We start from the raw sequence: 21,923 nt of genomic DNA, 5'->3' as shown, positions 1-21,923 counted from the left end.
GCACAAACTATCTTCATTCTAAGATGGGGAGGAAACTGTCCACCACTCTAGCTTTCATCTGGAGCATGTTTATTCAACATACTTCCTTACGATAGGCATATTTAGTCCGGCATAAATCTTACATTATCCTAATATTATTAATGAAGAATTTTATTTAAATATGGATTAGAAATGCTGCAATGGAAATACTGATGTATTTTTGAAGCTTGCCAGCACTGCTAAGAACAAAATCACCTTTCAGTCTAGTTTCATTAACCAAAACTTTACCTGAAGATTGGTGCCTTCATCCTTCTTTTCTAAACCTAAGAATAAATTACTCAGCAATATGCATTGCCTTTTATGCATTGCCCAGTGAATGCACACCAATTATGGCAGATCCACATGTAATCTACTTCTCAGATTAGTTAAAATGAGTGGTATCATTCCTGTAATTTTGAAACACCACAGCAGTTCCCCTCAGCCCTTTGGCAGAGTGTTTGTTGATCTTTACTTTCAAGGAAGAGCAAACAGCTGATGAGACACCTAACTTGAAGATGGGCAGGATAGGAGAGCTCCACGCTTTCTACCGACTAACCCTAGGTGGTCTCACTGTTTGCGCACTGGATGTTTGAACTCCATTTTCAAGCATCTAAGACTTCCTGGTGTTGGTCAGGGGAAGTACAAACCTGAATTTCATTCCCTTAGGTGCTCTAATAAGCAGCTAAAACTTAAACATTGCAGTCCTTCATTTTCTATGTACCCAAATCATCTTAAAAAATAGAAAAAAAATTAGTAATTTCATATGAAAATACAGGAAGACCTCTCTTCAGTAATTTGGAATACATGCAATGCGTGCCATATGGTTCCAACATTTGGAGGCAAACAACAGGTCACCTGAACTGTGTTTTACTAAATAGCTGTTCCTTCTTCACATTCCTGGCTGCGGACAAACAGCGTTGCTTCTGTACAGGGCAGCCAATGCACTCGGCTATGTGTGCAGCTGTGGGTGCAGAGAGCCAAGCGGACTTACAAGTTGGCAGGTTATGGGGGAGTTAGTACAACTGCAAATTTGCTCATCATTTCTGTCTGAATTCATGATTCTGGATGTCCTGGGAAAATCAGCTGTCTGGGAAACCGTTCAGGGTGCTCTTTCGTAATCAATACAAACTACCAAAAATATTTGCATACACATACTACAATGCATCTGTGAGGGCATCGGCACTGAGGCAGAGCACAGGTCTTAATGGTCAATATGAGATAAGTCCTCATGCATCTCTTGATTAGCTAAAATATGACAATTTTACCTTAACTGGAGAATGCTATGAATCTAGATGAGACCCACCTCTTCCTGCTGCAAGTGAGCAGGGGAAGGGGAGGAATTCAGGAGAAAGGGAGATGCCTGCTCGTGGCTGTGCACCCCTTTGAGAGCGCAGCTGGCCTGTGAGCAGAAGCAGGTCTTGGGAATGACAAAGTCCTCTGTTGCGCGAAGCCTTGAAGTGATGAAAGCTTTCGTTTCTAGCCAAGTGATGACCCAGTGATGTTTTCTCACAGGTATACCTAAAAGACTCACTTTTGCCACCTTCTTAATTTGAGTACTTCTTATTGTATACCTCAAACTTATAAAGAATTAAGTTCTGCTCTAGGACTGCCTGAATTGCTAATTGGGCTGCAATTGGCAAGTGTCTCAGGCCGCTCCAGTAATCTCATTTCAGATGAACACAAGTCCAGCAGAAGTGAGGACTCTCCCAAAGGCACGGGTGCTTCCAGGTTAACATCTCATTTACCCTTGTTCATTGGTCTCCATTGATGAGAGGGAGAATCCAGGAGCAAAGTCATTATAGCGGGTGAGATGTGAATGTATGTGAAGGGAAGGTGAGGAGGAGGGCTCTTACAGAGCTCTGACTTCCAGGGCACCGCAAGGCACAGCAGCCAATACTCAACAGGGAGTCCCTCCGCCTTAGCCCAAGCCGGGGCTGTGTGATGCTCCTGCTCTGTCCTCCAGCCCTTCGCAAACACTCTCGAGTCTTTCATCATGCACATCAAAAGGAATTCTAGAAGAAACAGATGCAAATAATCTAAATATAAATCCGACCATATCAGGGACTTTGCATCAAGCAGCGTGGGCTGAGGGGGGAGAGAGAGAAGGCTTCTTTGATTTCCTTGGGCATGGAGGTGGCCCCCCAAGACTTGCTGTGAGAAGGTGTCCCCTCTCTTTCTGCCGATGAAGACAGGGCTCACAGCTTGTTAAAGCGTTTGCGTCAGACGTGGCAAGGTTTTAAAATTGCTCAGAAGTCAGCATGGAGTGAGTGGGAAAGGATGACAGCGAGACAACGAAACCAAACAGATAAAATAGCCTCACATGCAACCTGATGAAAAAGTCTGAGGTTTCCATAGCATCCACCAGCAACTCTGTCACCTTCCTCCTTAGGACACATGTTTGAATTCGAGCACAAATAGCCCTTCTTTGGTTAGGCAGCTACTTTTGTAAAACTTCTGTGTAATAAATGATCCCCATAAATTCGTTTCACACATTTTTTAATCTTTCCAGCTGAACGATTTGGCAGGGAGTGACCTACTTAAAAATGAACTTGTCATAGACATGAGTTTAGAACTTGAGAGTTTTAAAAAAATGCATATATTATAAGATTCAAAACTGGAAGAGAAGGCAGCCAAGCCATAGAAAGGTATTTTACTTCAAGTGATTATCAAAGCAGCACAAAAGACTGTCCTCGCTATTTTCTCTCCTTCTGTACTTTTCTTCTGCTTTATTTGAGCATCTGAACTCCTTAGATCTCCCACTGATTTCGTCCTCAGGTAATTTCTTTTTCTTTACTTCACTTTTATTTCATCACACACAATGCTACATCCAAGACTAAATTCATGGATGTTTGTTCCAAAAATACCAACTTGTTTTAACAAGTTGTTGCACAGGTTTTCAAATATAGATTAAGGATTTAGAATGAAGTCTCCTAAAAACTGTGGAGTAAACAAAAAGCAGAAAAGTCATAAGCAAAATTTTTGAGGACTTCAAAGACTTCTGGAGATGTTGTGAACTTCTGTTGAAGATACGTGAGGAAGGAGAGAGATACACTGAGGTGCAGCAAGTGCAAATAACAAAGAAGATAGCGTTGTTATGGATTTGTAAAAGCTATTTAACATAACTGGTAGTTGCAGTAATATTAAAATTCATTTAAATTTTGCTGAAACTATACCCTTTTATCCTGCTGATTTCTGAATCTATTTTTCAAATCTGCTGTGTTACTGAGAAAAATATTAATATTCAATGAAGATATAGCTATATAAGTTATCTAGTTTCTAAAGCAGAGTAAAAAAGAGGATGATGCATCAGTGTTTGATCCCAAGAAACTGTTTCAATTAAGCGCAGATCGTAGCAGCCATGAGCAGCATTAATCCCTTTCTGCTGTTGCGATGAACACCGGGAAGCTGTGGAGGATCATCAGAAGGACCCAGTGCAAAATAAGCCTCATCCTCCCTGCAGGAGAAGGCCTGGAAGTAGGAGCGGGAGGCAAGGCTACTCAGCCTCGTGCCCAGGAACTGAGGGCTGCTGTTGCACGTCACAGGGATTAAAAAAAGGAGAAAGAAGAGTGAGTGGAACAGTCATGTGTCCGTCACTTTCCCGGATAACCAAGAAGTGCTGTTGGGTCCCATGGCGTGGGACCAGGGCTGGTCCTCCTTCTGGGCAACCACTCCGGTGTGGCCATCCTCATCCTCCTCCGCCACCGTTGCCTGTGACAGGAGCCGGCCGGCGCTCAGTGCGATGAGGATAGGTTCTGGTGGCAGGATCACATAGAAGATACTCAGGTGTTGAAAACAGGCCGAGGGCCTGGCTTTGATGATCCATCTGCAAAATTTAATGAGACCAAGGCCAGTCTCTGAGGTGTCTCTGATAAAAGATTGTCCTTCCTACAGAAAAGCTTTACAGAAGGTGTGCTAAAGTTAGATTAAAAGTCAGCTTTTTGCTTTCACCTGTTGATGAAGTAAGTTTAAATCCTCCCTTTACCCTCACAGGTCACTGCGAGGTATTTTTCAAAGAAGCTGGAACAACTGAAAGAAAAAGCCTTAGAGAGCGAGCTCTAGACTCAGGAGGTTCCGTTTGAATCAAATCAACTGATTTGTAAATATATTTGTAATCTAATAAGTATTCAGGAGACAATCAGAACAAAACGATGTCAGCAGTTTTCTTCTCAGAGTGATGAACTTAGTTAATGTGAAGCGTCGGCTCCTTGGCTGCTCTGAGTCCTTTGCACTGCGAGGAGCGTTCACATTGCAGTTTTTTCTGGTCAAGCTCAGATCAGTAATGCTCACAATCTGCCTCAGCTTCTGGAAATATTTTGTGCCACATTTCGTGGTTGCCCCGGCCATTCTGTTGGCGATGGCAAATGTGGAAAAAACTGGGTTCCTAGTTAAAAGAGACAGACACTGTCTCTGTGAGGTGAATACCATTCTGTATTTGCTATTGAAATGTGTTGTTAGAATGTCATTCTCTGATGGGTTTTTTTTGAGCAACAATGAGCAAACATTGCATCTTCCATGATTCTTGTGAAAACTGTTTGGAGAGTTATGGTAAGGCATCTCCAAGTAGCAGCAAGTCCAGATCTTCTCACTTTTGTTTTGAATGCATACAGCTCTAGAAATGCCACAGAGGCCTTTCTCCTCACCAGCTCCTGCAGATGTAGAGATGGCTTTGCAGAGCTTTGCTTCTCTCTCTCTCTGAGACCTGCAAATGGTTGAGAATAAATGCTTTTTCTCTTCCAAGGACATGTTCTCTCAAGTAGCTCAGGAAGCTTGACAGGACTGCATTTACTCCTCTTGCAGCGGACTGTCTCTAGAGCTACTAGGTTGGGAGGATAGCCTTGTCTGCAATGTTTACATTATATGTTTACATTCAGTATCTTAATACCCTCATCCCACCGGTACCCCTAAATTAGCGTGGACAAAACTGTGCCTCAGATCAGGGTTAAAGCAACTCCCTCTAGGTAAGATGCAAGTGATACTAAGTGGCTCGGCAGGATGGAGAACAGCGACAGGAGTGTAAAAAATGACAGGGATCAGGAGAGTGGGGAAACCCATAAACTTTTCAAAATAAGAACCAAAGACCGACATTGCATTTGCAGTGCTTACCAAATGATTGAGTAAGTGCAAGATCTGCCTTGCTTCTGCCTGTACCTGCCCAGGAAAGGGCGTTCCTGTGACATCTTACTGCTCCCCTTCTTGCCTGCCTGTGAGCACAACATAATTGAACCTATAACATCTGATTTCACAAGCAGAAAAATAATCTCTCACTCTTTGTGGATGGGGGTAGGGGGGAGAGAGAGAGAGATATGCATAATTATCACGTATGCTTCATACGCATTAATGTGTACAAGCATATGCTCTGAAAATGTAAACCTTCATTAAAGGAAAAATTAAAGGTGACAAACTTGTAATGTAATGTTTAAAATACAGGTGAAAGAGTAATTCACTAACCTGGCCATGCTTAATTAGAAAATCAGGATGTTGTTGTGAGTTCTGCCAATTTTTCCGATGCCTCTCGGATGCTTTGCCAATAAATAATCTTACAGTGTCAAAATCAATCACTGTGTTACAAAGGCCCCTCATCTGTGGTCGAAATCATTCTATTTCCCCTGGAGACACATACCTATGAAAAATTTAAGAGGTCATCAATCATGGTCTCTCTTTCCAATGTTTATAAAGTTGTATCTTTGGATAAGAACATTTCCAGCGTTCTTGTCATGATAGAAATCAGAGCTGAAGTCTGATATATTTACAGACAGGATCATTGTGCTTAGGTAGACTGCACCTCATCCCTAATTTTTTGAAGTTATATAAAATAACTGTTCTGGGGCTGTCTCCTTTATTTGTAGATCCCTGGTAAAGGGATGAAAAGAGATCTCAATATATATGACAATTAGGCTTTAGGTTTAAGTATATAGCATATAATTGTATAGCATAAGGCCACTGAAGAACAATGGCAGATGCATTCAGTTCATGTCAAGTGCTCTGAAATTGTGTGTACTGGAAGAATTCAGATTTGCATTCTGCACAAAATCTTACAGTGTCACATATAATCTGCTATTTTCCCATAACACATTAGCTGTTTGTTGATGGTATAAGAATCACTTGATAGCAGTTAGCAGCCAATGTGTCTTACCATTAAACTATTGGACTTTTTACTGGAAACCAAAACGTCATCATAAAATTCAAATAAACATTTCACAAGGATCATCACAGAGGATGTATCATATTAAAGCTATCGAAAAAGCAGTTCTCTGAGGTGTGTTTCATAAGCAATTGCTTCCCAAATAGTTTCCTATTAATATTGAGATTCAAGCCAGAACAAGTTTCCTTTAATCCGGTTCCTAAGCTCAATTAGGAAATGTCTGGGTAAGAACTCCAAACCCGCCTTTTCCTGTGACTTCCACAGGAAATGTCAACCCCTATTTGGGTTACATTGGGTCTAATGATCTCTTGATTCATGAACAAAAATATTCACATTAGTTGTTAGAAATCACATGGTCTAACTGTAACAGGAGGGTGGGATCTGCGCCCTGAGCATGGATAGAGCAGGGATATTCAACACAGACACCTTATACCTGCATGGTCTCTCACATGCTTATTCACAAGGTAACTCATAGATATAAAGCCACTAATATCTTATGTCTGAGGCAGAGGCAGTTTTTGGCAAAACAGGCTTTTTTGTTTGCGCACAAAGGACATTTTACCATGCTCTGATGCATCCCTAGGGCGGGGACCAGGCAGCACAAAGGCAAGCAGCTTCAGCTACTTCCAGGTCAAGACGTAGCTCTTAATCCCTTATTTGAGCCTCCTACCTCCTCTCCACATGAAAAAAATGAACTCAGAAAGTCTTCCTAGGAGTCGGCTTTGCTCATTAGCCATGAAATCTGCTCACTTCCTGAAAAGTTCATAGTGTAATATCTGAGTATTGCAGGTCAAAGAAAGATTAAGCAGTCAATTTATTTTAGAAACTGAGAAAGAGAAAAGTGAGCTTGACCTATTAGTCATTTTCTCACTCCCACCCAAACTATTAGATAAATCTGAGATAAAGTACTTGAATTCATTAAAATTTCTGAAGAATAGAAAGGACTGCTTTTTAATTTTCCATCTCTTGATCTCTCAAAAAAGAAAATCCCTGTAATTTCATAGGTCAAGCTATGATTGCATCCATTTTGGTAAAACGTTGAATTACAGAACAGATAGGACTCTTCAGTTCAGATTTATCATACTCATCACGGACTCTTGAACGATAGAGATTGACTTCACAGGAAGCTGGGAGTTCTCAAGATTTCTGTAAAACATGAACTTCATCAACACTCGTAGGATTGGCATGCCTGGTTTGATATATCTGACCTTTTGCTCTGTTGTTGTTGTGGTAAACAGACACAGCGTAATGAAAAAAACACAAGAAAACAATTTTCCTTCAAGGGTCTTCCAAGCTCACACATCAAGGGGAAGGCTGCAAAGCTGCAGCACGAAAATCTGACGGTTTGGGTTCCCAGAGTTGCTAAACAATGTCGTTTCTGCCAGCTCGTTGATAGGCAGAATGAGGAGCATTCACACCGCCCACGCTCGAGGTCTCAACAGAGGTGCCCACAGCAGGTGCTTGGGCTGCATGAAGTCCCTCGCTGGCTCCTCCAAACCACGCTTTCTCAACCACCCTCTCAAGCAGCCCGTGCTGACTTCAGAGGGACCCTCAGATCACTGGGCCACAATCTTTCCTATTTACATGCAGAGTCTTACAGACAAAGTGTAGACACCCCCAAGAGCGGGGAAGAGGCTCACGCCTGGCTGTGCTTTGGGGAATACTTTGGGTCCCGAGGAGCATTTCTGCTTAACGGGGAGGCCTGATATTAATCATGCCTTTATTTAGCAAACGAGGTGCCGGGTCCCCCTTGGATCCACAGCTGTGTGCCAATGAACGGTCCTTGGAGAGGAGGTTTACCACCGTCAGCAAGGCCACCTTAACGGTGGCATCCTGGAGCAAGCAGAGGAATGGTACTGGGGAGCGGATTCTAGCTCCTGAGCACTCCCTTCTCTCTCAAAGGAAACACTCTTAGCTCCTGCTAAGCTCTGCAGAGCGCCCGATTTAGGCGGTGGTACCGCACGCCGTGACAACACAGGTGCTGAGGGGACCACCGAGGTTAGCTGAGAAGCCTCGTGCACAACCGCCCGTGGAGAAGTAAGACGGAGCAACTGTGAACTAGAAGGTAACCTAGACAGTTACCCGAGCCGAACGCCAGCAGCAGGGGAAGGACGAAGGCAGGGGTGCGCTGCTGGAGAGACCGGCTCGTTTCCAGCGAGGGCGTTCGCCCCGTCGGAGCAGCCAGCCCAGCCGTGCCTGCCGGCCGCCCTGCGCTGGCAGCCCCTCCGCAAGCGCACGCACCAGCCCCGGGGTGCCCGAACGCCGCACCCACCGGCCGAGACCCCCTCGGCTCCGTGCATCCCTCACTTCTGGTCCCGCCACGCTCCCCCGGCGGGCCGGGGCGGCCTCGGCACCGGCACCGGGGACGGTGGACCTGGGGGGGGGGGGGGGGGGGGGGGAAGGAGCTGGCCCGGGCACGGGAGGCGGCCCCGCCGCCGCGCCCGCCGGTGCTCGCTCCCCGCTGCTGCCCCGGTCCTTGCTCGCCGCAGAGAGCAGCTCTCCCCTCGGTGCGGGCGCGGGGACGGCGGGGGGCGAAGGGGAAAGCGGCGTCTGCACCCTTACGTCCGCAGCCCACGCCCGCACCCCCGCACCCGTCGCCGGGGCGGCCCCGGGCGCCCGCAGCCGCAGCCGGAGGGAGCGGGGAGCCGCCCGGCCGCCCCGGACCCCCGGGCACCTCCGGGAGGCGCCGCGGGAGCCGGCGAGGGGGGCGGGGGCTGCTCGCCGGGGCGGGGGCTGTCACGGGGCTGGGACGATAAAACCGGGGGTAATTGCATTTAGGCAAATGAGGCTGCCTCGGCCCTCCCCGTCTCCAGGTATATAAAGTGGGGAGCGCTCCCGCGGACGGCCAATGCGCACGGAGAGCAGCGCCCGCCCTCCCCGGTGCAGACGGTGCGTGTGCCTCCGGGAGCGTGTCCGTCCGTCCGTCCGTCCCTGTATGCGTGAGGATGCGCTTGCCTCTGTGTTTGTGACGGTGTGTGCGTGTGTACTTCTATGTGTCCGCCTATATGCGTGTGCGGGGGGTCTAACGTGTGTGCATCTTGGGGGGGGGGGGGGGCATATACATGCTTGTGTGTCCGCACGTGTGTGTCTCTGTGTGTGCAAGTGTGTTTTTGTGCCTATCCTGACGTGGGTATCTGGATGCGCGAAGGGATGCGTGTGTTCCTTGAGACACGTGTGTCCGCGGAGAGCTGTAGCTCTACATAGGTGCGTGCGTCTAAGGTGTGTAGCTGTTTGTGTGAGTTTATAACTAGATGTGTATGCAGCTGGGTACGTGTGCGAGGGGGGTGTACCTGCCTGGGTGTGTATATGTGGGAAGGCGTGAATACCTGGATGTATACCCACGGGCGAGGGTGTGTTTAGGTGTAACTCTGCATGTATGTGTGTGGAGGGGTGCCTCTGGATGCGGGTGTCTGGCTGTGCGCTGGTGCGTACACCCCCCTGCGTACGAGTCGGTGTGCCTTGGGCATGTGTACCCCCAGAGGTGTACGGAGCAGTCGGGGGGGGGGGGGGTACCCAGCGGCGTCTATGTCTGTATGTGCCGGGGAGCGCGCACCCAGGTGTGCACCGGCGTGTGCGCGGGAGCGTGTCCGCGGGGCCGCGTGCCTGCGCGTCCCCGGGCGTCCCCGGGCGCGGGTGCCCGCGGCCGCTCGCCCCGCCGGGGCTCCGGGTGCCGGTGCCGCTGCTTCACCCCCTGTCGCCCCGTCCCCCCGCCCCGCCCCGCAGCAGGACGTCGAGGCGGCGATGAGACTCCCTCTGGCTTTCGCCGTGCTCCTCCTGGCCTCGGCGCGGGCGCTGGCCGAGGAGATGGGCGCCCCCGACGACCTCAGCTACTGGTCCGACTGGTCCGACGGCGACCAGGTGAAGGTGAGCCCCGGCGGCCGCTGCTCCGCCCGCGGGGCTGCGGGAGCGGGGCGGTGGGTGCCGGGCGCTGCCCCCGGCGGCCGTGGGGCGGGGGGCGGGGGGGGGTCCGCGCTGAGCGCCGGCCGCTGTCCCCCCGCAGGAGGAGCTGCCGCTGCCCCTGGAGCACTTTCTGCAGAGGATGGCCCGGAGACCCCGGCCCCAGCAGTTCTTCGGCCTCATGGGCAAGCGGGATGCCGGTGAGCGGGGCGGGGGGCCGGCTCCCTCTCCCCCCCTCTGCATGCCTCTTCTCCCAGTGCCGCTCCGAGCTCTACAGCGGTTGTCGCTGGGTTTTAACGCCTTAAACCTGTCTCGAACGTTGTGATGCCAGTTGCTTGGGTCTAGTTTTGGTTTGGTTCGGTTTGGGTCTTTTTTTCCCCCAAGTTTAAGAGCAGTTAAACCCACCGATTGGAAAAGAGGGGGCTTCTCGTTAACGTGCCGAGTGCACACCGATTAGAGCACGTACATACCAGTAAGGAGCATCGCGGTGATTCGCAGGTCGGCGTACGGGCCACTGAATTGCGCGTATTGTGCGATAGGTGCATGCTCGTGCGCTGAATTGCGCGATGCCCAAATTGTGTGGCAATTGGTTGTGTATACAATTATTGCCCTGTTTTCTACATGTTTACTGAATCAAGAATTGGTCAAAACAACTTGGAGCTAAACAGATCTAAACTGTGTGGGTTTAACTAAAACAATTTTCTATAGTCTCTTCAAAGAGAAATGCACCTTAATTTCCCTTATGTGGAATGTGCGTAAGGTAGTTTCTGTATTTGATTCTTCAAAGCACTGCAGTAGCATCATAAGTATATGCCAATCCTTTTTCATCAACTCTTTTTCCTTTTTTTTCTCTTTCCTTTCCTCTTCCAATCAGGATATGGCCAGATCTCTCACAAAAGTAAGTTAAAAACCTGCAAATATTTTAAGTAATTGTTAGAAGATATTCAAATAGGGAGTAGTGTATTTGAGGGAATTGGGAGGTGACTGGGTTCAGCTAAGGACTGGCAGCACCAGTGATGGAGAAATGTTCTGTTAAAGGATTCAATACCCCCATTGCAGCTGTGAGCCTCTACCTCATCTGAGCCGCCACAAGCTTTGAGATTTCAATCAACATTAATGTGGGGATGTTGCAGCTCTCTCTTATTTCCCATGGGGGGTGTGTGTGTGTGTGTGTGTGTGTCTGTAAGCCTTTCTTGTAGGCAAGGCAGGCTTACTGCCAGACTCTGAGAGGAACAATTAAGATGGCAAAATCTGGAAAATTAGAACAGTGAATTCCCAAATCCCCGAGAATAATTCCATGGGAGACCCCGTGTCATTGCATGCAAGATACTGTACCTGTGCTCTCAGCATTGTCTGGGTGGGACTCAGACCCCTGCTCACAGCAGGGTCTGATTGATGCTGTGCTGCCACATAAACAAGTGTATCTCGCCCCACTAATAAGCGTGCCTTGCTTTGCTTCAGTGTAACGCCACGCGGGAGATGGTATCAGCAGCGTGGTGTTACCTTGTTCTCCACAGTGACAGTTTTATTCTCTGAATTTATCTGAAGATGCTTAGACAGGAGCCGGAAGACTTTTAATAAGTAAAAATGATCTTGTATTCTGTGAGACCTCCTCTGTCCACAGAGGTCAATAACTGTCCCAGTGTTCTGTTAGCCACAAGATTTTATCACTAGGATTATGTATTGGAAGACCAATTAAAGAGTCCGATACAAAGCTCGTGCCAAATAACCTGCTGACTAAAGTAAAAAATTATAGCATTCTGAAACTACTTCAGCTTGAATCAATACCTGTGAGGTCTGAGGATCATTCATCTTGCTTTGTAGATGAATTAGCCAGGCAAAATTATTTCCAAAGAGAAATTTCTAAGTTTACCTCAAAAGACAGTTTAGAGAAAGAAGAATGGCTCCTTTTTGTTCCTTATCTGAAACTATAGCTACCACTATATCTGATACATGCTGTAGGCCAAAACTTGGTGTAATTTATCCTCTACACATCTGGTACCTTGAGGAGTACTAATGGGACAGGAAGGTAATATCTGAACTCATAAATATTCCAAAAATAGAGCCAGGCTGTCTGGTTCAGACATGTCCAGACATGGAGGCCCATTGGCTGCCTCTCTAGTAAGGGCTCTGCCTGACCTGTGAGGGAGGTTTTTCTTCCATGTTACAGAAAAAAACCACCAGCACATAGAAGGGATGTATCACACACATGTAGGCTATAGCAAGACACTCCCTTCTTGTGCATTTGCTCAAATCAATAGGAATTGTACTGGGAGAGGAATACGAATCAGTTATTGGCCATTGTTTTTCCATTATATTTAAGGCAAACCCTACAAAACAAAAAGTCTATCTGAGTTAATGAGAAGATGTCCACTAGCTGGCCTATGCCTTGGTCTAACCTCTTCAGTCTGACTGATCAGACTAATGTTCGGTCTCCATTATCTGAGAGTGGTGTGAACAACCAGTCTGTGAGATGAACAGTTTTGGAGCCTGTGTCTTCCTTCCTCGCGAGAACATGTTATCTTAAAAGCCTGCCTATTTAAAATGTATTAAAACACCCCCAAATATATTTTTTCAGGGCATAAAACAGACTCCTTTGTTGGACTTATGGGCAAAAGATCTTTAAATTCTGGTATGTATATGACTAAATCTGGTACTTGGTGATATACAGCCTCTTCATTCTGTTGCCTCTTTGTTCTCTGTCAGCAGATGGAAGAAGCAGTCTTTATGTAGTATAGACCCAGAGTTCTCTGAAAAAGGATCAGGATTTTCTTTGCTAATCAAGATATTTCAGGGTCCGCTTTACTCCAATACTTGAGATGATCAGGCTGGTCTGAGTTGCAGGCAAGGTCAGGTAGAAGTCCCCAGGGCACTTTCCTTACTGCCCTGTCCTTGCCAGCAGCATGTTCTGCTGGTGCCCAAGGTGCTAATACAAGAAAAAACTAAATTTCACTGACACATCAAGAAAAATTCAGAGGCTGAAAATGTAAAGCTCATTTCAACTTATGATCTAAATCCAGATCTACCCAGGTAAAGGGATATCCTCATTGCCTCTGGAGGTTATTTTTCCTCAAACTTGGAGCAGAAAGTGGAAGAGCAGAGATCTGCTATTAACACCACTGCAGGTCAAGCTGTTACTCATTCCCAACCCCTTCCAGCTTTTCATTTTACCTAAAAAAACCCCACAGCAGCAAGCATTTTAAGCTTTGAACTGATACTGTGAATTTGTGTTATTTTCCCATAGCATCCATATAGGGCAGAACCCTCCTCCCTCATATGCACAACCCCCTGTGGGTAACTGTGGACTGCCAGGAGCTGTAGCTTCCCTGTGCTATAGGGCTGTACTGAGGAAATCCCTCACTGTGAACCATAAAGTGTCAGTTAATTCCCCGGAATAGGAATTAAAAACATAAAAACCCTAATATGTATTTCATGTCTCTGAAATAGTTCTCACTGTTTTGTTAAATGGATGATAAAAGTTAAATTACTAGCTGACATCTTTATATTATGTGGATACACGCTGTGATCTATATTCTGCAATTATGGTTGTCAGTAACTTTTATTTTCAATTAAACCCTGTTCAGACTAGTAATATTGCTCTTTGCATCATTTTGCAAATTGCTATGTATCATGAATAATTTTGTACAATTTTATCTGTGGTGGCAATAGCTATTAAATGTGTAATACCTGTAAATATATCTGCTATCACAAAAGTAAATAGCCTGGAAGCGATAAAGTGGGTTTGCTTTCCATTTGGATTACATTTACATTAATATGAGAATGTAAAATACAGCAAATGTTTTAAAAGGGCAAAGATTTTATGGTGCTAATTTCAAAATTACTGGTATAGTCAGGATACTGTTATGCGGTATTTGTAACAAAGGGGAATAATGAAGTTTTACCCTGTCAGGCTATGTAATACCTGCCTGACTGGTAAAACTAGAATTCCCTGCTTTTCTGCCTGATTCCCTGAGAGGAAAATGGTAAGAAGCTGCTTCTGCTCCTCTGGAGGAGAAGATGGGTCCTAGGGACTATGTAATCGAAGCAAGATCAGGAGGATGTGCTAGGAGTGTCCTTACTTCTCCCTGCTGAAAAACATTTAACCGGGCAGGACCTTTTCTTGGTGCCGTGCCTTGGTGCCGTGGTCTCCTTCCTCCGCAGAAAGCCCCTGAGTCCGCTGGCAGCGTGCAGGACCCTGGCCCCGCTGCTGGGTGGGAGTGCGGGGCTGATTTAAAGCAGGGTGTGACAAAGCAGTGTACCGGGGTGCTGGTGTCTCAGTCCCTGGTTTGGTAAACTGGGGTCTGACGCCGTCTCCCAAGCTGTGCGGTCTGTCGGGTGAGCGCTCCAGGTAGAAGCTAGAAAACGGTCACATGTACAGTAATACCGTAACAGTCCTTACTCAACTCATTTTGCATTCAGCCTGGTGAAAATTGAAGTCTTACTAACTGAAAACTGTCACTGATCCAAAATGCCAGCTCCCTGCAGGACCCCAAACTAGCTGTGTGTTTGTCTGCAACAGTCAGGCGTGCGTACGCTCCGTGAAAGCAATCCTCCCTTCGCGGTGGAAGCAAAGATGACTCTGGTGACCAGCTGTGTCGCCCTATGGTCAGGCTCTGACCAAGAAGGGCTCTCTGGGTTTCCCTCTCATTTTTAAAGAGCAAGAAGGAGAGATCTACCGCTACTAAATGCTAAATATGTTCCTGAAGACTATTTTAGGCTGCAGTTAGTCCACAGGGTAGTCTGAGGTTTGCTTAGCTCTTGCTGCAGATTTCGGTAAAAGGTATCACTGTGTGCAAGGCCTGGGGACGGGGAGGGTTTAAGCCCGGCAAAGAGCTGACTCTGCAGGACAGAAGGTGCACGTGTTGATGCAGAAAGCCTCTACCCACAGATTGATCCGAGTGCTCGGGTCCCGTCAATTAGATGGATTACCAGGACGTAAGGAGGCTCTGAGCTAATGGTGCTTCAAGCAGCTTGATAGATGAGAGGTAGAAAGCACTGCTCAGACCTTCAGCCTCCTGGGGGATAGTGTAGTCTGAGGGGTAAATCCAAATCAGAGCGGCTCAGGGTTGGGCAGGGAGCCCTCACCTCGGTTCCAAACACGCCGATGGGGTCCAGTGGTGACCCTGCAGGCTGCAGGTCTCTGACATTTCCTTGGGCTTGCTGGGCTTTACGCAAGGCTGCACCATGTGCTTCATTCTGCTTTGTTTTTTGCAGGATCCTCTGAAAGGAGCATAGCACAGAATTACGAACGGAGGCGTAAATGAGACATTCCTGTGCATTATTTATTAAACTTCATTTGTTCCAATGGCCAATGCAGTGTAATATAAACTAACCACTGTACGGAATAATTATTTATTTAATAATAACCGATGGGGTTTGGTTTTTTTGAGTTGTACATTCAATAAAATTATTATTTTTCATATTGTGGCAGCGATACGTGTTGTGTAGGTGCGTTGTGGTTCTTAAAAGACCAGCAACCCTGGTGACGTCTCACAACAAAGCACATCGTTTGATATGACCTGTAAAGTTAAGTTCACTAAACAAAGAAAATACTCTTTTGTTCATTGAAAGCGAGTCAATCAGCTTCACAGCCAGTGCAGAACAGAGCTGATGTACAGTCTAGTGCCTCAATTTGTTTTCATGGTTTATAATGTACTGTAATTTCTGTATCAAAAAATATATTTGTATCATTGCAGCATGTTTTATGTTTTGTGACTACGTATCTATATGTTTTAAAAAGTGGGGGGTGGGTAAGGCTTGGATGGGAATCCAAGGTCTTAATTTCATAGTCTGGAATTTTATGATAGTAACATTTTAAATAAAAAACTACTCTGGGGATTTTGCAACATATTTTCTTTGGTGATAACGATGGAGTTATTTCCCACATTGGTCCGGAATGAGACTTGGATCCAAGTGACAGTGGTCTGAGACTGAAAAGAAATGTCAAGTTGATGTCTTCCTTTTGCAGGGAGGCTGTGAGCCTCCTCATGCAGGTTTGGTGAACCCTTTGGGGGATTTGCTACTGGAGACGGGCATTCCTGGGATTGCTCTGGGTCGCACGAGGTGCCGTCCACCCAAAACCCGATGGAAATGAAGTGTGTTGACTGAATGAAAAGGGTCTCGTATCCTCCAGCTCCAAGTGGAAGAATTTGCTGTGAAATTCATCCACTATTGCCGGTTTAGTATTTGAAAGCCAAGCCTTTAATAAATTCTAGCCCTCAGCTTCACAATAAAAGCACCTGTTGGCTTGAATCCATGCAATATAAGAGAAAAAAATGTGAGTCTAATTATCTTTTTAATTAAAATGTCTGGTTACTATATTTCTAGGACAGTCCCAAAACGCTACATGCATCTCACCAGATGACAAGGCAGCTGGAGACCTATATTCTTTCCGCTTGCTAAAAGCTATACTTCTCTGTTTGATGCTATCATACGAGCTTTCATCACAGATGAATCAGCAGTGAAAACAGCCAGTGTATACTGGCTTATATGTATACTTATTTCAAAATAAGTAATATGAAGTGATTAGCTGGTTGTTGCTTTCCATTTTGGAAGCGAACTCAGCAACCTCCATTTTCAAGTCTACCTGAGGCATCCCCACAACTGCATCTGTTAAGAGCAGGCAGGCGCAGGACTTCCCTCCTGCTCGGTTAGGAGCAGCACCTAAGCCTGCCCGTGCTTAAAACAGGCCCCACGGCCAACTAAGGAGGAGCCGGCTCTAGTGAGGTGGGGGACTACACGGTGGGAAAACTGAGGCAGACTTGCAATGGGGACCACGCTCATGTGAGACACAACGGCTGTACTGGCGCCCTGCCAGCTCTTCATCTTGCCAGGGCTAATTTTCAGACTAATTAACTTCTGTAAGAGCTCCCGCTGAGCTCAATGAGGGGGGAAGCTGGCTGCTGGGCTAACAGCGTGGCAAAAGGACTGTGGAAATGCATGCTGAATAACGCTCAGTGAAGGGTAAAAAGAAAGAAAAGGTTTAAAACGCTGTTGCCCGAGCATGGAGCCCCACCGTGCTCACAGCCCGTGTGTGCTGCATTGTGAGCCACGGACAGGAAAGAAAAAGCCCGCTGCTTGCTCCCTGCAGCCTGCACATCTGACAAACCTCCCTGCAGAAGCAACCGCTGCAAACATTTGCATCCAGAGAAAGCCACGCAAGACAGAGTGGGCTGTAAGTGTTTGGAGGACAGCACAGATATTAGTTAAGAGCGTCCAGCAAAGGGCTAGGACTGAATTTTCTGGCAAAACCATAGAATCACAGAATGGTTTGGGTTGGAAGGGAACTTTAAAGATCATCTAGTTCAACCCCCTGCCATAGGCAGGAACACCTTCCTCTAGACCAGGTTGCTCAAAGCCCCATCCAACCTGGCCTTGAACACTTCCAGGGATGGGGCACCCACAACTACTCAGGGCAACCTGTTCCTGTGTTTCACCAACCTCATCGTAAAAAATCTACCTTCTTTCCGTTCAAAACCATTGCCCCTCATCCTGTCTCTACAGCCCTTGGTAAAAAATCTATGTCTTTCTTTTCTCGGCCCCCTTTATATATTGAAAGGCTGCAATAGGGTCCCTCCAGAGCTTTCTCTTCTCCAGGCTGAACAACAACTCTGTCAGCTTTTCTTCACAGGAGAGGTGTTCCCAGTCCTGTGATAATTTTTGTGGCCCTTTGGACTCGCTCCAACAGGTCCACGTCATTCTTATGTTGGGGGCCCCAGAGCTGGACGCAGTACTCCAGGTGGGGTCTCACCAGAGCGGAGCAGAGGGGCAGAAGCACCTCCCTCGACCTGCTGGCCAGGCTTCTTTTGGTGCAGCCCAGGATACGGTTGTCCTTCTGGGCTGCACATGCACATTGCTGGCTCATGCCTAATTTTTCATCCACCAGTATTCTCAAGTCCCTCTCTGCAGGGCTGCTCTCAATCCCTCCATCCCCCAGCCTGTACTGACACCGGGGCTTGCCCCAGCCCGTGTTCAGGACCTCGCACTTAGCCTTGTTGGACTTCATGAGGTTCACATTGCCCCACTCCTCAAGCCTGTCAAGGTCCCTCTGGATGGCCTCCCTCCCCTCAAGCATATCAACTGCACCACCACCATTTTCCCTAGAAGGAAAGGCTGACCCTCTGGGGTCAAAGTATTCTCCTGTTATGTGGCTGTCTAATGAGTGGGTTTAATTTGCCATTTGAAGCAACTAATTTTAATTCCTGGTGGCAAAATAATGTCAGATTTGTGCTAATTTAGGTTTTGAACAATAAGATTAAATTGGCATTGATATATGTGTTTGTACAGACATATATTCCAAGCTAGAAATAAACCAAACACACAGCAAAAGGCACAGCTTGGTATGTTCCAAATAACTCTACCAACAATACAAAAACCCCTCATCGTATTTCCGCACTGGGGACTGCTTGGACGAGGTGTGCCACGTCGGGGCCGTGCCTGCCCAGCGGGTCCGGGACAGACGTCAAGGTGCACGAAGCATGCCTGCCTGCAGGCATCCAGCCCCACAGCTGCCCATCCCCACTGCGGGCTCAGTCCTGCCACCATCCTAGCCCAAATATTTGTCCTCACAGGCATCCTGGGGTCCTGGATACTCAAGCAGGAATTCTTATGTCTTTTTTCAGCCTTTAGTAGTAAGCGATATAGTCTATACATTATTAAGTACTTCAAAGGGATCTTTTAATAATTTCTGTCATCTTTAATCTCCATTTGAGGCTCCTTCAGCTTTTAAACACTTTTATGTGTTGGACAGCATTGCTTGCAGCCCTGGGCCACTCGTGCCATGGATCGCTGGGTGATGCCAGCTCTCCAGCTCCACTGCAGGCTTTGGAGAGGCTCTCACTAAATCCCCTGCCATCTCTGCAACAGCCATCCATGACCGTGACACAGACTTAGCTCTTTTTTGATGGCAACAGTCTGACATCCCTCAGGCTGCGTAAGCTAATCGATAACACTGCAGCAAGGGCATCTGTCGGCAACATGCAAGTGAGCTTAAATAAAGCAATAAAAATCTTTCTAGGAAATCAGCGCAGAGAGTAAACCCAGTGTGATGCTGGTAATTGTCCCCACTGGAGGGGTGCTACAGGCATTTTGACATCACAGCCCGCCTCCAACACGCTCTGCCCCCTTTTGCTTCTCTTTTCCCCCAGAAATGCATCCTTCATCTGCATCATGACAGGCAGCTGCTCTTCTGATAGGCACTGTCTCCCTCACACACACAGGCACTCCCCTCCCCAAGACGGGGGATGCTGAGGTCAGGCTCACAGCAGCCTACCTTGCCCAAGCGTGACCCGGAGGACCATCAGCTCCATCTATCATCTCCATCTCTCCGGTGCAGGTGCAGCCAAACTTACCGTGGAGAGCCAGAGCCATTGCGCACATAGCCTCCTCGTGAACTGGGGAGATGGGAGAGGGGTCTGGCCCCCGTACGCACCTCGCCAGGGAAGCCCGGGCTCTGCAGTGCTTGCCCACTCGGCTGTCACGAGCAAGTCCTTTGCTGTGTTCATATCAGTAGGCTGGTATCTTTCAGCGCGATCCTAACCAAAAGAAAAGGAAGAATCTGGAAACGTCTGGGCACGGAGATCTTTGTGGAGAACCCAGCCCCCAGCCATCGTTAGCTAGAGCAGAATAACATCAAGAGGGTTTTTTTAAAATTATTAAAGTGATTCTTAAAAATGCTGTTTATTCAGAGGAGGCCAGTAGCAGCTCCTTCAGAGCTACCAAGAGCCATTATTGAAATGCAGACTTTGTCCCTGTACTTCCTTAAACTACGGCTTAGATAACTGCTTTAGCATAAAGAGATACCAAGCAAGTCCCAGTGCAAACTTTGGTAATGACCGATTTTTTTCCTGATGAGCCTGAACAGTTCCCTTAGCCATAATATCACAGACTGCATTAACGAATATCTCCCAGATGAGAGCATGCAGCAGCTCCTTCCCTGGAGTTGCACTGTATCAAGATGCAGCCGCCTGCAATTCCGGGTACAGCTCCGTGTCCTCACTCTGCCTCCAAAATGGCTTGCTTCCCTTTACAGAAAATAGTCGTTACTGGAAAAGTGAGGATTTTTTTGGCTGTTAGCAAGCATACAAATGTCCTCAAACCTATCTACATCTTTCAGGGAAGACAAACAGACTCTCTTTGCATTATTCTCTTAATGTTTTTGAAAGAGCATAGACTGAAATATTTGTCAACAGGAGGGTCATCTGGGCTGTATGAAATTCATGATGATATTCATTAAAAATTATCACTGCTCCATCCCTGATAGGTACCCGGTTGTCAGAATAAAACAGCAACACATCAGCTCAGAAACTCCTTTTTAAAGAGAGGCATGCAGAGCGGGTGCAACAAACATCACCTCTTGTTTTCTATTTCCACCTCCAAATTAAACAATATCACCACTTACTGCATACAGAAGAAATGAAATGTGAACAGGCTGTTAAGAACCCAAACTCTTTGTCTGTCATGGTCCTTCATGCTCTCCCAGAAGCCTGGAGGGAGGAAACCCGGCAGGGTGAGGTGCCTTGGCCAGAGGTAACAGGGGTTGAGCTAGAAATGCAATGCACACGCTGTACCTAACCGGCCACTTCTGCAAGGTGCTACCTAAGTGCAAAGAAACTTAGGCAATGATAAAGGATAAGGTCGAATGTTAAGAAAATCTCTGGCAAATAAAAAATTTTCTAAAAAAGCGCTTTTTTTTCCTATCTAAACCATTTCTTACATTGTTATTTCAGCAGCATAGCTGTAAGAGTTAAAAGACATTCATGCACCAACATATGTCAATATACTTTTAACATTGTTTTCTACATGAACTAGTTTGAATTGAAAACACCTAATTAAGCAACAGAAGAACACCTTTAATCACAGACATTCAATTTTGGCACGTAGAAATGCTTTTTATTTTCACTGTTGTAATACTCAGAAAACAATAGGCACATTGTAATTCTGTGTACCAAAGCATTAAAATTCAAGTAATACCCTCTGGAAGCAAATCTTCCTTTGAGAAGATACACATTCGTTACTGAAGCAACATACACATACAGTGTGGTTACATTAAGACTGCATTTAAAAGCAAAAGTTAAAAGTAAAATCCTGTTGGTAGGGAATCAAACAATGGTGACAGATTTTCTGCATATCTGTGTGAAAAATAGGCTATATTTGTGTCTGTTAAGTTGTATGATGGGTACAACTGAGAAATGAAGTTTTCAGTGTGATAGAAAAGAGATATTTTAAGAGATATTTTGCATGTACCTGCAGTTATCTGTTTGCAGATGAAAAAATTTGCATATGCATTTAGCTGGGGGTTTTTTATTGCTCGTATGATGTATCCATACACTTGAGTTTATTTTAACAGAAGTATACCACATAGCTGAAGAAATAATGCTGCATGCTGTTTCATTTTCTAAAAATATTTGATTTGTGAGATACCACCCCCCTGTGATGGATTACAGGGCACTGGGACTGCACCCAGAAATACAGATACTGCATTTATTTAAAAATAAGACCTCTGGGGCAGCGGAGCAAAACTGATTCTGTTTCAGTGCGGCTCTAAGCTGTCTGCCACCGAGAGGAGGAGGGCTGGGGAGCTGGCTGGGTTTGGCAGCATGGGGGGGAGGTGGCCAGACAGCCCCCTGCAGCGGTGCTGTGGGACCAGACTGATGCCCACAGCGTGGTCCCACCTACAGCTCAAGGAGCTCTGGGCCGCCTGCTGCTCTGCAGAGGTCCTGGTGTCACACTGGCTGCTGGTTTGAGTAGCCTTGTTTTATGAAAGTCGTCTGGAAAAAAAGGTAGAACCGCACAAAATATTTTCCTCTTTACCCTTTTCTATGCACACAGTTACTGGAAGAGTCACAGGGCATTAGCTGCCCAAACA

At 46.6% G+C, this 21,923-nt stretch overlaps 1 protein-coding gene across 6 annotated transcripts; it reads left to right on the top strand.

Moving 5' to 3' along the window:
• Nucleotides 1-8,953: 8,953 nt before the first annotated feature.
• On the top strand, nt 8,954-16,226 carry TAC1 (tachykinin precursor 1). 6 transcript variants are annotated; one of them, XM_049798378.1, is made up of 6 exons: nt 8,954-9,049; nt 9,887-10,024; nt 10,161-10,257; nt 10,932-10,955; nt 12,636-12,689; nt 15,272-16,226. In XM_049798378.1, the coding sequence occupies exons 2-6, from the start codon at nt 9,902-9,904 to the stop codon at nt 15,319-15,321; spliced, it is 348 nt and encodes a 115-aa protein (XP_049654335.1). In that variant the 5' UTR covers nt 8,954-9,049; nt 9,887-9,901; the 3' UTR covers nt 15,322-16,226. The 6 variants fall into 6 exon arrangements, with proteins under 6 accessions (XP_049654335.1, XP_049654336.1, XP_049654338.1 ...); XM_049798379.1 differs by having other exon boundaries at nt 8,958-9,049; nt 9,884-10,024; XM_049798381.1 differs by having other exon boundaries at nt 9,022-9,093; nt 9,887-10,018.
• Nucleotides 16,227-21,923: the final 5,697 nt, after the last annotated feature.

The sequence above is a fragment of the Accipiter gentilis genome, chromosome 4 (assembly GCF_929443795.1).
Source record: "Accipiter gentilis chromosome 4, bAccGen1.1, whole genome shotgun sequence".
Lineage (NCBI taxonomy): Eukaryota > Metazoa > Chordata > Aves > Accipitriformes > Accipitridae > Astur > Astur gentilis.
This window is presented reverse-complemented; position numbering and strand designations above follow the sequence as displayed.

Bases quoted from the DNA above. Each gene is read 5' to 3' on its own strand.
- TAC1 (XM_049798378.1), top strand. From the start codon at position 9,902: ATGAGACTCCCTCTGGCTTTCGCCGTGCTCCTCCTGGCCTCGGCGCGG. The intron at 10,956-12,635 runs GTAAGTTAAAAA...ATATTTTTTCAG, and splicing joins TGGCCAGATCTCTCACAAAA to GGCATAAAACAGACTCCTTT. The intron at 12,690-15,271 runs GTATGTATATGA...TGTTTTTTGCAG, and splicing joins CAAAAGATCTTTAAATTCTG to GATCCTCTGAAAGGAGCATA.